The sequence below is a fragment of the Manacus vitellinus genome, unplaced genomic scaffold (assembly GCF_001715985.3).
Source record: "Manacus vitellinus isolate BGI_N305 unplaced genomic scaffold, ASM171598v3 scaffold_12_pilon, whole genome shotgun sequence".
Classification (NCBI taxonomy): domain Eukaryota; kingdom Metazoa; phylum Chordata; class Aves; order Passeriformes; family Pipridae; genus Manacus; species Manacus vitellinus.
This window is the reverse complement of record NW_021938949.1, coordinates 6,992,823-7,009,061: the sequence shown is the minus strand read 5'-3', so window position 1 is coordinate 7,009,061 and position 16,239 is coordinate 6,992,823. Positions and strand designations below refer to the sequence as shown.

The 16,239-nt window shown below is 39.5% G+C and overlaps 1 protein-coding gene across 1 annotated transcript in view; it reads left to right on the top strand.

Moving 5' to 3' along the window:
- SDK1 (sidekick cell adhesion molecule 1) overlaps window positions 1–16,239 on the top strand; it is a 388,490-nt gene that overhangs the window by 177,061 nt on the left and 195,190 nt on the right. Inside the window, exon 5 of the mRNA XM_018067288.2 lies at window positions 7,994–8,127. Coding sequence (XP_017922777.1) covers window positions 7,994–8,127 — 134 coding nt within the window. The remainder of the gene's footprint in view (window positions 1–7,993; window positions 8,128–16,239) is intronic.

Sequence of the window (16,239 nt, the reverse complement as noted above, 5' to 3'; positions counted from 1 at the left end):
ACTAGAAGAAAACCAAAGCCTTTGGCTCATGTGATAATAAGCAGCAATTGCAGGTTTGAGGTTTTCCACCTGTATGGGGCTGGTTTGTCTTCACTGACACACAGCTGCCGTGGATTGATGATTACAGACAGGATTGCTGTCACAGCTCTGTGTACTCCCTATATCAGTTTTAACTGTACTCATGTGCACATATTTAGCTGCTGAAGGACTTGTTTCAACTGAGGAAAGGGAGTGATTATGTTAGAAGGAGATTTGCGTTGGCCCGTCCAAGATTTGAAATTGTTTCCAAATGCTGTGGATATTTCAGTTGCTGTGATACGGATTTTTGAGTGCCTGAGACGAGGTGTGTTCATACCTGGCTGTGCCAGATCTTATTCTCAGCTACACCTATGTGAGAATGGAGATGGTTTCAAATGAGATATGTGTGAAATCGGGAATAAAATGGCAGAGGTGGCGCTGAGGCAGATCCAGGAACATGAATAAGGAGAGGCTGGGAGCATTTAAGTGGGTGCAGTTGTGGCATGTCTAAATAGATCTGTTAAATATGCTGTTAAGAGGTTGAAGTTTTCTTTGTCATTGTTGTATGATCAATTATCCCTTCAGGGCATTGCCCTGTGACAGGGCCGTGCTGCTGCTAATTTGTTTTATACTTAGTGCAGTTCAGTCCTGCCTTATGCACTGCAGAATAAAAACAAATGTATCTCAGGGAGGTAACAGTATGAATATGCAATATTCAACAGGAAGCTCTTCAATACTTGACTGCAAAGCGCTATATACCACGTACCATTATGCTGACATGTTCTATCAGAAAAGAAGATATAATTTAATAACACAAGTTTTCCTTTCACAGTGAAGGAAAGGGGAACAAATCAGTGTTTAAAAAAACCCACAGCACCTTGAATAATCAATTCAGGAGAACCATCATAAAGTGAGGCAATATTCATGTCTGTCTCTGAAAATTGAACTATAAAATCCCAAATGATTACAAATAGTCTTTGTGCTCGCTGTCAGTGAAGTCAACCAGCTGTGTAGATCAACAACCTATGGTACTTTTTAACTGCAATGTTTTGTTTAAATAACCCATTTATATTAAAAAATTTCCACTATTCTCCTTTCCTGTGGTTGCTAGCAATGTCCATAGCAACAGCTTGTGACGGCACAACTGCAGTTCAGTGTGTTGATTATACAATAAACTGGAGAGGAAAGAGAAATAGATGCTCTGCTTACAAATAGCTTGAATGCTGTAAGAGTTTTATAAGAAGAAGAGACTGGAGAAAATGGACTTACTTCATCCCAAGTCTTTGGTTTCTGTTATTGACTGAGATGGTGTATTTTGTCTTGAAAGTCCAGATTTTTTCTACTAGTTTGAGAAGTGCTGTTGCTGGCGTAGCACATCCAGGGACACCTTGGTGTGGTTCAGCAAGATAACACCCAGGAGCTGGGATTTAAGCACACATAAATTCTTGTGTCAGCTGCACTAACTCTTGTTGCTTAAAATGTAATAATAACAAAAAAAAAAAAAACAAACCAACACAAAAAGAAACCAAACAAACAAAACAACAACAAAAAAAAACCACCCAAGGAGCAAAGTTGTGTGATAATAATTAAGCTTAATTAAATGAGAATTCAACCTGCCGAAAACCTGGGGAGAGAAAAAGAACATTTTGACATAAGTGGTGCACTTAGGAATATTATTCCTTAGTTTGTCGCTGTGATTTCTCGCCTCTGGTTTGGCAGCATTGTCTCTCCCTGCAAACATCTCTCTCATGATCAATTATATAGTGACTATCTTGGGGTTTGTTCTGTGGGTTTTTTAATCTCCAGGCAAGTAATTGCTTGATATGGGCATGATTTAAACATATACATTTGGGATATTTCATCTGAGCATCTTTTCTGGGAGCCTCTGTCTCAAAAGACTGAAAATAAGCTTTCCGAGGGAGAACTGCTAGGATTTTTATAACAAGATTCAATATTTGGTGATTCTGCTTAAATCTGTTACTTTTTTGTAGCAGTCCTGTACATATATGAAAACACTTGTGGTGACTTTTTTTGTCTAGAGTATTGTCCTGCATGTCACATTTTCTAGATGAGTCTTTGGGTTGGATAGTTGGGAGAGGAAGGGAGTGAACGGTTTTGGTACAGTTGTCATGGTTTTTTGATTCTTCTTGACTAACCCACACTTTTAAATTCAGTAGCCAAAACTGGAGGCCAGGCTGGGTGAGAAACAGGGTTATTTCTTAGATTGTGCAACGATACTGCTGTTTGCACAACCCCTTGTGAGGTTTGCCTGTTGGGCAGTCACTTATTCCTTCTCAAATACAATGTTTTGAGCTTGTTCACTGAACTGCAAACCTCAGTCTTGTGGAGAGGCTTGAACAGGTCTCTTGCATTTGGAATTCTGATTCTGTCTTCCAGAGTGTTTGGGACTTTATCAGCAGATTTAGTAAGTGAAATCTATATTCAGTCAGCAAACACCAACAAAAATATTAAGTCATGCCAGGCCAAAGACAGACCCTCTGGATTTCATTGTGCTAATGCTTTCCAGTCAGGTGGTGGATCACTGATCGTTTGTCAAGTGCGATTTTCCATCCACTTCCATTCCAGCTTTACACAGAACAGATTTTGTGTAATGTGTTCATGAATGAGCATGGGGAATACTGTCTGCAGTTTTACTGAACCAAGACCTTGCAAGCCCCAAAACTAGTGCTGGAGAATAGGGAAGCCAAGCATATTATAAGGAAATTCTGCTGCTTCTCTCGTTTCTTCCTGGAAATATGTCTGCTAAACCTGTCAGGAGCTGGTTGTCCTTCATTTCACGATAGTGTTCATCCTCTGCCTGACCATTAGGACTGTCTCGGTTATTCCTGTGTAACTTTTGGGTACTTTCATGACTAGAAATCCCAGTGCCTTCCCAGAAGCACGTGTTGTGCCCTGGCATAGCTAGAGAAGCTAAAAGAACAAGAGAAGTATGAACTGCCTCAATTATATAAACTCAGTGCATGAATTTGTGTAGTTGTACTTAATATTCAGTGCCTGTGTAAGTATAAAGTTTTTATTAATAGATGGTTGATTTGCAGTAACAATACACCTGGAACCTAAATAATATTCTGTGAAACTCATCCTGTTGCAGGTCCCGGTGCTCCGTTGCTGGGAATGTGCTGCCCTGTAGCAAATACAGTGATATTTTTCTCTGTGACTGAGTCCTGAGAAACAGTCCTGGGTGGTTTGTGGAAGACATGGATTGAAATGATTTGGGTTAATAATTCCCCCCTCAGCACTGGGAGGCACAAGGGTGGTGAGATGCTCACTGGGGTAAGCCGTGCGTGCCCTGTGCCAAGCCAGGGCTCCCCTTGAACAGATGTGTGTTTAACTGCAGCATAGCTGTGCTTTTCCAAGAGGGGAAATCCATGGGGGGAGTCTTTCAGTAATTATTTTGTTACTGCTCCATAATCTCTCCCTTCTCTATTCACATCACTGTTCCTGTGTGTTGTCTGGGTTGTGGAGATAGATTGGTATTTGCTGTGTAGTGTGGACAAAAGTTTTTAAAGGGGAACAGAGGCTCTCCAGTAAAAAAATATCTCGTATAGAGGGATTGATAATCGTATTAGCTGGAGGTAATATTGGAAAAGAGGCTTTCTGAAGGTCTTTGTGCTAAAATATTGCACGCTGGCTCAGGAGCAGATGGCAGCCTTCTGAGAGAAAGCCTAATCAGGTTACTCTGATTTTCATTTTATATTTTTATAACCCAGTATTATCTATTTTTCATGTAATCTGGTAGACTAATAACATAACAAATATTTAACTTCTGGGAATTATCCACTTGTAGAGTAGATTTTGGTATTTCACATAACAAACATTATAAACTGAAATCCACCTATTTTAAGATACTGAAGGGTTCATTTCCAGCATTTAATAAATGACAGAGTTTTCACTGTGGGGGAAAAAAATTAGTTTAACTCCAAAGCCTTTGTCTTTAAGACCATAATAATGGTATCCCTTTTGGAAAATTCTCTTTACTTCTAAAGACTCAATTTGTGTTCAATTGATTTTAACAATTCTCATAAGCTTTAGCTTTGCATCAGAGTTTTGGACAATTTGGAAGGGAGCAATTAAAAATCTCAGAATGTATAGAATCATAAAATGGTTTGGGTTGGAAGGCACCTTAAAGATCATCCAGTTCCAACCCCTGTGCTCTGGGCAGGGACTCCTTCCACTAGACCAGGTATCCAGTTCAGGCTAAATTCTGGCTGCAGCGAATGGAAGTGATGGGAACCTCAGGGGTGTTGTTTCTGTGTTTAGATACTCAGAAGAATGGGGGATGTGCTGACTTGTCCCCATCACTGCTGCCTTTTCCCATCCCATCAGCCCCAAGCCTTTGGTTGGGCAGCATCTCCTGAGCACAGCTCGTGGTTTCCAAGGCCCCACTCGCCTTCCCTTTGAGGTCAGTCTGGTTTAGCCTCTGTCTGCTTTTGTGCTGAAGGTGTCACTGAGCTTCTTTTGGACATGATAACACTGGATCCACTGTTCCAACCCCCTCCCACCCACAGCCGTGTCTGCTACTGGTTGTGTTGGCTGCTGTTCCCCAGGAGATTCTGCTGAGCTCCAGAGAAACCTTAAAAATTCTTCTGTTAAAACGTGTGATTTCAAGTGCTTCTTTCCTACACTTAAGAAGTCCCCAAGGATCAGTCTGCTTAGTTTGCTTGCTGGTTGCTCCTGTCTTTGAAAGTATTAGATTAAGTTCGATGCTGCTTTAAAAAAGCAATATTTATATTTTTCATGAATTCTGTGCTGGTTATGAATTACTGACAGGTCCACTCTATCTGCTGCAGTCATCTTCCTCAAATATGCTGGTAAACTGAGCAGCCAGGAATCAGATTTTCCTTGGAACATTAGAGTAGTGCTGTCAGAATTTAGAAGTTATATCAGACAATGAAAACAAACAATAAACCCGGGAGAACACGTTAAGGCAATTTTCAAGAGCTCTGTGTGGCTGTTGTACAGAAAGTTGTTGCAACCCTGGTAAGGGCCAGGACAGGAAGCTTTAGATGGAAACATTGGAATTAATGAGTCCTTAAAATGTGACTAATTGATTTTCCTGATGCACGAGGCTCATGCCTGATCTAAATAAAACTCCCAGACTCCAGAGCCTGTGGGGGCCCCTGGCTGGCTCCATACCTGTCTTTGGTTAATGAAATGGAAACATTCCATTTTTCACAGAACTATTAAGATATCAATAACTCATTTTTGGGTTTTTAATTTAACTTTGACTGTGTAATTGATGAACCCTAAGAGTTGTCTTCAGTAGTTGCATTATCTTCTAACTCTTTTTTCTATACAAATTAATATCAAACTTTTTGCAGTATTTTGAACAAGTAATTTATAATGTTTAGCCCTTCTGCACTGATTTTTTTGGTTCAAGTATACTTGTGTTCGTTAATCTTTATAATACACAAGTTTTTATTGGAGTGGGAGCAAGATGTAACATTTGTGAGTGAAATGTAAGTAAATTTTAATGAAAAAGACCCACTTAATTTTCAACAATTTTCTTAATAAATACATTTTCATTTCCTTTGCTCTTGATTATTATACAATGAGTTTAATGGTTTAAGTGTCAAAATTTCCAGTCAATTCAATGCAGATAGTAACAGCATCCATCTCAGCAGTATCCAAGGATCACCTTTAAAACTTTGGGTGCAACTGGCATCTAAGCAGTCTGAAATATATTTCAGTGTTTTTCAAGAATCTTCCTAATGCTGCCTTCTTTACTCTTTAGAACTAGAGTAGAAGTGAATTTTAATGTAATTGTCTTTTAATATTCCATTATTAGCACTGCATTGGAATTTTATCTTTATTTGTTCTATCAAGTGTCATATTAACTGTATTTTATATTCCCACTCTGTAAATCTATAACAGTTTCTTTGATTAATTTTCTAAATCAATTAAACTACTACTGGCTCACTGAATAAAATAAAAAAAATACTGTGGGTTTTTTTCGTAGGTTTTATAATAAAAACTGTCAATGAAGATACTGTAAACAGGATCTTTAGGTGGTGTGTAATGACTGATTTGAGAGCTGAGAATAAAGCTTTATTTTTTTTTAAATATATTTAAATGTATTGGGATCTGGAGCACAAGTGATGAGGAGCAGCTGAGGGAGCTGGGGGGGCTCAACCTGGAGAAAAGGAGGCTCAGGAGGGACCTTTTTGCTCTCTGCAACTCCCTGACAGGGGAGCAGAGCCAGGTGGGGGTTGAGCTCTTCTAAGTAAGAACAGAGCAAGAGGAAATGGCCTCGAGTTTCACCAGGGGAGGTTTAGATTGGATATGAGGAACAAATTCCTCAGTGAAAGGGTTGTCAAGCCCCGGCACAGCTGCCCAGGGCAGTGGTGGAGTCACCATCCCTGGGGGACCTGGGGACAGGGTTCAGTGGTGGCCTTGGCAGTGCTGAGGGAATGGTTGGGCTTGATGATCTTAAAGTTCTTTTCCAACCTAAGTGGTTCTATAATTCCATGATAGCTTTCCAGAAGTTCAGGGGTCTTTGTGTTCACATCAGAAAATCAAAGTGTAATGAATAAAATACCTGGCTTTGAACAGCTGTGTTCTCACTGTAATTTTTTATGCCTCTCCTACGTATAAAAACTAATATGCTGTACTAGGAACTTATGATTTCCACTGTTGCTTTAGCTGCTTTTTCAAAGCAAAATACTTGTTTATTATTAAGGGTAACCACCCCATGCCAATACATGGAGGTTTTGAGAGGATGAAAACCAGGGGTGTTTACTACTGACAGAGTAGTGTACCAATACTTTGATTTAGCACTGGCTCTTTTTGAGGCCTATTGATGTGTGAATTTGTTTCTTCCAGTATAATAATTTTATATGTTGTTTCAACCTCATGCTCAATGATATGAGTAATGGCACAGCCGAACTCGCTGTGGCTTCTCATCAAGTATTATAGGTGAAGGTGGGGGTTCCTTCCTCCAAGTCTTGCACTCAGATTTCCAAGCTATGCCTGTCCCAGGCTGCAGTAATGTCACATCTTTGCTCCAAAGGCTTTCCCTGGAACTTTACATTTATCTTACGTGGGTTTTGAGCTTCCTGTGTCCTGCCCTGTCAAACCCTTAAAGTTTTATATGTTGTCTCTAGGTTAATCCTTTGTCTTTTATAGACAAAAAAAGAGCATCTAATACATGTGAAATACAAAGTAACGAGGTGGGTACTGCTGTCTATGAGGGAGTTTAGAGACATTTGCTATGTAGCAACCCTAAGAATATACTTGGGTTATAAAATGACCTTTATTGACTCCCTCCGGCCCTCACCAGTTAACTACAGGGTTGTGCTTTCCTAACTGCTTTAGGCTGAATTAAAATTCCTCCCTCCCTCCCTGTCTACACACAGATCATCTCTGTTACAGCCATTAGGCTCTAACTCGCCAATGTTCTTGTCTGTGATGTTGGGATAATTAGCGATGCCATAAATACAGAAAGTTTACTTCTGGAGGTTCTGCTGCCTTTGATTTTTACTTTCCTTTCTCAGTGAACTGTGTGTTATTCCCTAAGTGTCACTCTTTAATACTCTGCCTTTCACCAGTTGAGAAGGTTTTCAATAAAACTGCCTTTGCAGCAGCTGATGCTGGCCAGGACTGTCATCAGCCCACAGTGGGGCAGTTTGCAGGCTGTTGGTCTCTGGTGTCATTTGTTGTTTCTTGTGTAACTTCTTATTGCCTTTTAAACTGTCCTAGTTTCATGTGTTGTAGCTTTCTGCGTGTCACCATAAACATATTATGTGATCTAAACAGAGAAAAGGCCTAGAGGCATCTAAGATTTTTATTTCCTGTAAATGAGTTTGAAATCAGGCTTGTTTTGATTCCACAGCATCTTTATTTAGGTGACCAGTGAACATCATATCAGTCTGTCAAGTCTGAAGTGTTGTATGGTTTTTGCCTGGTGGATAACATCCTTCTGGTATTAATGTGATCTTTTCTCTGTCCTAAACAGAGCCATCACACTGGAGAATCAGCTGGTGATCCTTGGAACATCAGTGACCGACGCAGGAGGTTATTATGTCCAGGCAGTCAATGAAAAGAATGGGGAGAACAAGACAAGTCCCTTTATTCATCTCAACGTAGCAAGTGAGTATCCAAATTGTGGATAATATGCTCTCACACTGAGGCTGCAGACAGGATTCACAAAGGCTGCCCTAATAAAAAGAGCCTTGCTAACAAAGGATTGGACCTCTAAAGGAGGTCAGCTTGGTTTGGAGCACACTGAACTCCTTGTGTAGTAAGAGGGACCTAAGAGAGTGTATGACCTCGACAAATCACCCTCAGAACCTTTTGTCTGGTGGTTTATTTTGTGCCAGGCAGGTACATGGTGATATTCCTCACTGTTTATTGTGAAGTTGTGATTATAATTTCTTTTTAATGCAGGGGTTTATAATGTGTTGTTTTCCATTGTGAGTAAGTAAACAAGTCACTCTTCTGAGTGCAAATTTATTTATGAATCTATTCCCAGTCTATGGCATTGTTTTTACCTGGAGTTATCACAGAGTCCCAGGGAACATGCATTTCATTGTTATTACTTATTATTTTACATTACACAAATTGTATTAACACCACCATTACAGAGGTATTTCAGGAGTGGCTTTTGCAGCAAAGTGGAGGGAAAAGCAGCAGAGCCCTGGGGTCAGAGAGATGACTGCACACTAAATATGCTGATGTGCACGTTCAGCAAAAGTGTACATGTGTAAACGACTGGAAAACATTTAGTAAACGTGTTTGTATGAAAAATTAATATTCTAAATGTGTAGAATGGTTTGACTCCTTTTCTGAGCCATTTGACAAAGGTATTTTTAATGTAGCAGGGAGATAGGGAGTGTGTTGTTCTGCTGTGGGGACAGAGAGGTTTGTAGTTCTGATTGTGGAGACAAGGAAGAGCTGATGGGGTACATTGTTGATGACAGTGGCAGCTTCACTGACAGGCTGCTCTTGTGGTTTGGGCTTTGAAAAGATGCAGGACTCAGCTCTAGATCACTTGGCATGATGAGATGCCAGACATGTCTTCATCTTGGGTACCATTAGATTTGGGACAATCCCTGTTGGCTCACTTCCTTACAACAGCAAAACGTGGGAGTCTGGGTTTCTGGGCAGGAAATCTGGCAAATTGGTTTTGCAACTATGCTTATGTTTGTCAGAAGTTCATCTAAAACATTATGGTCCTGTGAAACATTTAATTTTTTAGAAAATGTGATTCTTCTGCTGAAATTCCTGATGGGATTTCAAGGAAAACCATTCTTGCCCAGGCAGTGGAAGTGCTGGTTGTGGGACTGGGATAACTGGGGGCAGCAGCTGGATGGTTTGACAGGCAGGAATGACAAACCTTTGTTTTTTTCTTCTGGATAAGTATCTAAACTAAATTAACTGCTCAGGGGGTTTATGTATATTTTTCTGAAGTGGAAATAATATTCCAAATCCACTTGTGAATTCTGCCTGTACTGTGGCATGTAGATTGTAAGCATTATTATTTCTGACAGTATGAAGAGGTTTGCTAACACTTTAGTAATTTCATTTTTAAAGAAAATTTGTATTGTTTGTATTATGTGACCAATAACATACTTCCCACTATAATTTCATATCTTAATTAATGCTAGAAATAGTCTGTGATCATGCATGCATAACAAGTGCTATGCAAAGCATAGTACAGCCATATGGGAAAGAAAACACTCCAAAATGCTTACATTGATACCATGAATGCAAAGTCTATCTGGAATGTGGAAAATAGGAAGGATAAAATGGATAAAAGAAAAAGAAGGATGAGACAAGATGGAAAGCCAGAAATGGATTCGCTTTTAAAATTAATATCAGCCAACGAGGTTTTTAAATTGACACCTTGATATCCAGGATTATTAACACTGTGTGTTGAAGGAAGGCATTGGCTGTAAGGCATTAGAGTCTAAAGAAAATGGGATTAAACTGGTCAGTTTAAACTTTGATCTGGGGAAGAAACATGTGATCCATTACATGGAAGTGAATAAACCTTTTTGGTCCAGTAACAGAAAATAATCAGGCAAAAATATAGTCCTGAAGCAATATGCAGAGAATGGTTGCAGAAAAATGATATATTTTGGGAGACTAATAAAGAATTCAAGCAAGAGGTTGGAAACAGATTGTTAAAGGTACATCCAGGTGAGGAAGATACCACGTTGAATTGTCACTGTCTGCATCTTACTGGATGTTAGGAGTGATGACACTTGTAATTTTCCATTAGGACATGTATAAAATTTAAAACCAGTTTAACCAAAACGAAATGAACCACGAGTGAAGTGGAATATCCAATCTCTGTGCAAGTAGATTATATATTAATTATTGAGTTCAACCTTGCTCCATGACTCAGCTGCACATTTCCACTGTTATTGAGGGCAGGAGGAAAAAACCTCCGGATAATTCCCAGGGCAGTCATTCACTGAGAGCAGCGTTAGATATGCAGAGCTCGTTATTCCTTGAAGGAGACTGGTGTCAGATTTGCTCCAGCCTGGAAGAAAAGCACATTTGCAGAATCATTCTACCAGCTGAGAAAGCTGTAAGCTGTCCTGTTCTGCTCCAAAATACAAGACTGACAGCAGGAGAAAGGTCTGGCTCTGAGCTAAGCAGGAGAGGAGTTACAGGGCCTTATTTTGCAGGTTAAAGTCAGTGTTGAATCGTGGCTGAAGGTAAATGGAGCTTGAGCAACATCTGGAAAATACACTGAACTATCCTTCAATTAATAACTGTTTTCGATACATGTGGAATAAAAAGATTAGAGGGTGTTGAACATGTTTCAAAAACAATCTAAAAGCTCCAGTCACAATGAATTCTCTAGCAGGGCTCTGAGCATTAGTGGTAAAGACATTTTGTTTCATGTCAGTCTAACCTGAGATTAGCTCAGTTGGTTAGTGCTGATAACAAGGTTGTGGGTTTGATCCCTGTATGGGCCTTTTACTTAAGAGTTGGTGACTTGATGATCCTGGTGAGTCCCTTCCAGCTCAGAGTATTCTGTGAAACTGAGAACTCAAAGTCCCAACACCGTGAAGTCTTACACCCACCCATCGCCCGTGATTACAAACTTAACCCTGGAAAGCTGGGAAACAGCTTCCAAAGACAGCCTTCAGGTGCTTTTGCTGTGCTTGGGTTTGCTTTCTCTCTATGTTCTGAGGCTGTTCAGACATGGAAAATGAAGGCAACAGAGGGCCTGGGTGCAGTGAAAAGGATTAGCTCTTTGGGCCGTGTTGGTGTTTTCAGCATCACTGTGACGGTTCAGTCCATGCACACCCTCAGTGCAAAGGCACTGAAGTGCCTAAACTCCCCAGAAACACTCAAACAGAACAGAAAAAAATATGATACACGTTACTTTGCTGTAGGCCGCGCCGCTTTTACGTGAGCGTTTCTTTGGGAAGAAAGGGGGAGCTGCAAGCTCCTTAATGAAACCACAAGGATTTCTGGTGGAGAAGTCAAGAGTTTAAGTAGGTTTATTAGGAGGGGAAAATAATGAAAGATTCATAGGGAGCTTTTTATTACGGCGAGGAGCTGGCCGAGGTATTTACTGCGGTGAGCGCAATGCGTGTCCTTGTTCCTTTACGATGTGACACCACGGCCAGGCTCTGGTGCCACTTGAGGAGAAGTTTGCAAAGCCCTGCTGAGATGGTTCTATTATTAACATCAAAGCAATGCTGCCGCTGCGAGCGCCGCCGGCCCAGGCCTAGAAACTTTTAGCAGCCTTTGTGGCTACTTTTGAGGTATTCTATGAAAAATTGGAGCAAGTGTGCCTCAGTAAATGATTTAAATGGCAGGTTTGCAAAAGGTGGGTGTGTGTAAGCTGTTCTGACAGCTTAGATACTCCTGCCTCAATTGGTTTTGTGGCGCTAATCGTCTGGAACTGCAATTCAGGGCCTTGCTCCTGGACCTTCTTGTTAAGCTGTGAAATATTGAGATGCATGTCGCCTCAATAGATTTATTAGTAAATTAGATAGTCTCCAGACCTGTTGGTAACACTGGGAGATACAGAGTGTTCTGCAGCCTGATGTCATTTTCTGATGCAGGCTTTGTGAAAACAGAAAACAAGATTGATGAAAATTTTAAAAACCTTGCCAGCCAGCATTTCTGAAGAGTCAAAGATAATAAAGCCAATTATCATTTAACGAAGATAAATTTTTCCCTTGGGCACTGGCAATGCTTTTAAAAAAAAAATAAAAAAAGTTGGGGACTAAAAATTAAACTCCTGGCTTGGTTGTATTGCAATTAATTTAAAGTATGAGGGTGTCATGTTGTTCTGCCCAACTTCCTCTTGCAACCAGACGAATTTTATGTTGTTATGGCAGACATTGACATGAGGCTAAATAGACCCCATTTGTCTCTGGTTGGTGCCTATTTTGTTCTTCAATTTAATGCACCGAAATATAAATTTTACAGACAGGAAAAGTCCCATTTCAAGCTTGCAGGGACTGAATTTGCCCCTGAGTTCTTCTTTGGTTTGTTTTCTGTTATGAAGAAATGTTCTCATGATTGCACAAGATTGTTTAGGTCACTTTTAGTGTCTGTAAGAATTAAGTATTCTTTATGTTGTTAGGAAAGAGGTGGGGGGAAAGTGCCATATTACCTGTCAGTGTATTTGGTAGGATGTTCCTCTTGACATACTTCTGTCAGGTTTGGTAAGAAGATAAGTTTTCAGAAGATTCTGGGCAGACATTTTCCTCTCTGGAAGAGAGCATTTCACTAACATAATTCTTCATATTAACCGTCAGGGTTTGTTCAAGTCAGCAGATGTTGAGGATCCTTCATGGATACGTTTGAAGCGTTCTGCTGCATGAATTTTTCATAGCTAGTTCCAGCTTTCAGGTGTAGGCAGGAAAAAGGAAAAAAGGAATGGGCTGGCACCCCCAGGGAACAGATATTTCCATTCTGACGTCAAATGCACACAAGCTCTATAGACTTGTCAAGCTGGTTTTAGTTCATGCCAAGAGAATTTACTTCTCTCAGCCTCTCCAGGTCAGTGCTGTTGAGGTGAAATTAGTGCTTCAGTGATGCTTTTTTTTTTTTCTTTTCCCCTACTTTTTTGGGGTTTTTTTACCTGATTGCCTGAGGTTGTGACCAGATACTGGGGAAGTCCAACATAGCACAGCTCAGAGACTGATTTTAAGTCTCTCTTTGAAATGATCACATTTGTTTCCCATTTCCTCAAAGGTTTTGCTTTTCTCTTTGTCAGGCAGGATTTCCAGGAAGGATATCATAGTGTGGTTACATGAGTAAATGTGTGCCTTCTGCTTTGATTGACACTTAACATTCCTCTGTCATCCTGAATGTTAATTTGAAGGAGACTGTAGAAGTGTTTGGGGTTTAAAACTGAACCTTAAGGGCACGTTCTGGGTAAATGCCATCTTTAATACCCTGGTAAAACAGTGTCTGAATGCTTCTTTAGTTGTAGCTCCAGTCTACTCTAATTCTAAATGATGTACATTTTTAAATGGGGATCTTTTTTTCTTATTATTTCAAGAGCAGAGTGCAACTTAACCATCCTTTTGAGATGGATGTATATATTTAAGTCAAATTCATTTTAGTAACAATAATAGCTATAAGAAAAAGGACTAAATTGAGTTACTGTTAAAGATTTGGATTTGATATATTGGAACAAATGTTAGTTTAAGCTTTATCCAGAGCTGGAAATTTCAGTAGAGGGTGATATTCTCTATGGTTTACTCTATTATCTACTGCAAAAGCAACACTGTACTGCAGTATAGACTGATTTTATATGCATTACAAAAAAATAACAGATGATGTTCAGGATTTATCAGCATTCTTAGACTCCAGATTTCATTGTTGGGGTTTTTTTGAAGCATCAGCTAGATCTCTTCCATAATTCTCTACTTTTCTTCTCCTTAAAGGAAAACTTTCCTCACTTTTGACTGTAGTGACATAGAGGGAAATCTGTGGTTAAAATGATAGATTGCTAAACTGCAGGAATAATAAAGGTGAACCAAGAAACCTCTGTGGCAGCTCGAGCTTTTCTTTGGGTTTCTTCAGATATTTTATCAGTGCTTTTCCTGATAAATAGCAGAAATATTAGTTGGTCTCTAATTTCCTCTTCCTCTGCACTATTTTTGATAATACTTATTGCCACACATGGTGCATCTGCTGCAGCCCCTGTCCCAGACAACCAGTGTCTCCTCTGCTGGTAGTCTTTGCAATGAAAAGATGTTAAAATGAACTGCCTGTAAGATTATTTCAGCCTTACTATTGAAGGGAACATAGCCAAAATCAGCATAAAACATACTTAAATATCTGGCACTTAATTTTCGTCATATTGCATCAACAAATGTAATGAAGCTTTAAATACATGGTTTATGGGAAGAATAGTTATTTCCTTTTCTCCCAAATGCAACAATACAACCCTGTTGTTATGGGGACTCCTCAGTGTCTGGTGAAGCTGTGGAACTGCACCCGAGTGGAGTGTCTGTTCCTTCAGCATATGCACATCCATTATGCATTTTGCTCTGAAAAAGTGGCAAAAGCTGAAGTTTCTATAATCAAACGTGTTATTTTAACATGGCTTCTTGTTCCACTTGTCTGTTCACAAGGTTTGGGGTTTTGTCTGTAAGATCTGGAATGCTCACACACACACACATGCTCCAAATCCCGGGTTGTCTCCTAAACCCATTATTTATATCTGACACATGCAATTAATCTCTCCCTATCCCTAATCACTTTTGCTATTACATTCATCGCAGTGATTTGTATCCCATCTCTGTCACTGCTCTGTAATTGATATGTGGAGATAAGGGATTCTTAGAGGACACAAACAAGGAAAAGAGAAAATTGAATTTACCTCGCAATCATTTTATAAAATGTGACACACATCAATTATACATGCCAGCCAGGAAAATGCCATCTTGAACAAACTGAGATGATTTGTTGGAGGACCAGCATAAGAGAAATGCCAGAAAACTTCTCTGGACAGAAAAGTATTGCTCGTTCAACAGACAGACTTTTTCAATCTCACTGGTCCACCTACAATGTTTTTAAATAATACTGCAGAATTTACAAAGAAAGTGTAGTTTTTGATCAATATTTTTCTTCAGTCAATCTTGTACTAATACTCCAGGGTGGAATAAGATAAAAGGGAGCTGTTGGAATAAACATTGTTTTGATCAGACATAAAAAGATGGTGTTGGTTACTCAAGACTGAATCATCTTTCATGGGCAAAAATGGTAAAATGGATAGTGTAGTCCAATTCCAATTCAACCACATTCTACCATGAACATATTTCTAGTTAGTTTCTCGTTTCCATTTCAGTGCAGTGAGAAGTGAATTTTCTCACTCTTGTGTAACTACTTTGTGCTCATGATTAGTTCTAATTGTTGGCATGAGAGAAGTGGTTCCTGTCCATACCTGTAAGTTGGAGTAGTACTGTGGGATCTTTGAAAAGCTTTTTAATATGTACTGATAATGTTACAAAAACTAGATTGAGTATGTAGGTGAATAATATGGTACCAGTAATAGGAATCATAAAACATAAAATTTAAATCCAGTAATATTCAATGCTGGCATTTTCCAGGGGTTGTCAGTATGGCAGACTGTCTTTTCCCTAGAACTCTTTATTTCTTTATCATGTACACCCCAGATCCAACTGCACTTTCTAAACACTTCCAGAGCAGACAGAAGGGCAGTGATTTGTAGGCATTTGTAAAGGGATTCATGTTTTAGTTTATATAAGAATCATAATGCTGAAGCTTTAGGAGGAGCAGCTACTGGAGACTGGCTTATTAATTTACCCCTTTTGAACATGGTTTCTTATGAGTCCCCTTCTGCTGTGCCAAACTCCTGGAGTATTCCAAGTAGCTGACTTGAAGTATTTTGCTTTGTTTCCCATCTTTACACAGTGGGATGTCTTTCAAGTATAATTTTCATTTCTTTTAAGTTGCTAAACCCTTCTGAAGTTGCTTTTGACTAAAAACAGTAAGAAAATGTAACTTACTGAAGTGAGCTTCAGCTTAAATATGCTATTTGAAGGAAAAAACCCCACATTTAGAGAAAAACATGCCAGGAGTTGGATTTCGGTGATGCTTGTGAGTCCCTTCCAGCTCAGGATATTCTATGATTCAGTAGTACATGTGCTGGTCTGGAATCACATGAGTTGTCTTGACTGGTCTGTGAGCAAGAGGGTAAAAGGATACAAAGCACTTACTTACTTAGGAGGATAATGAGGAGCATCTTAT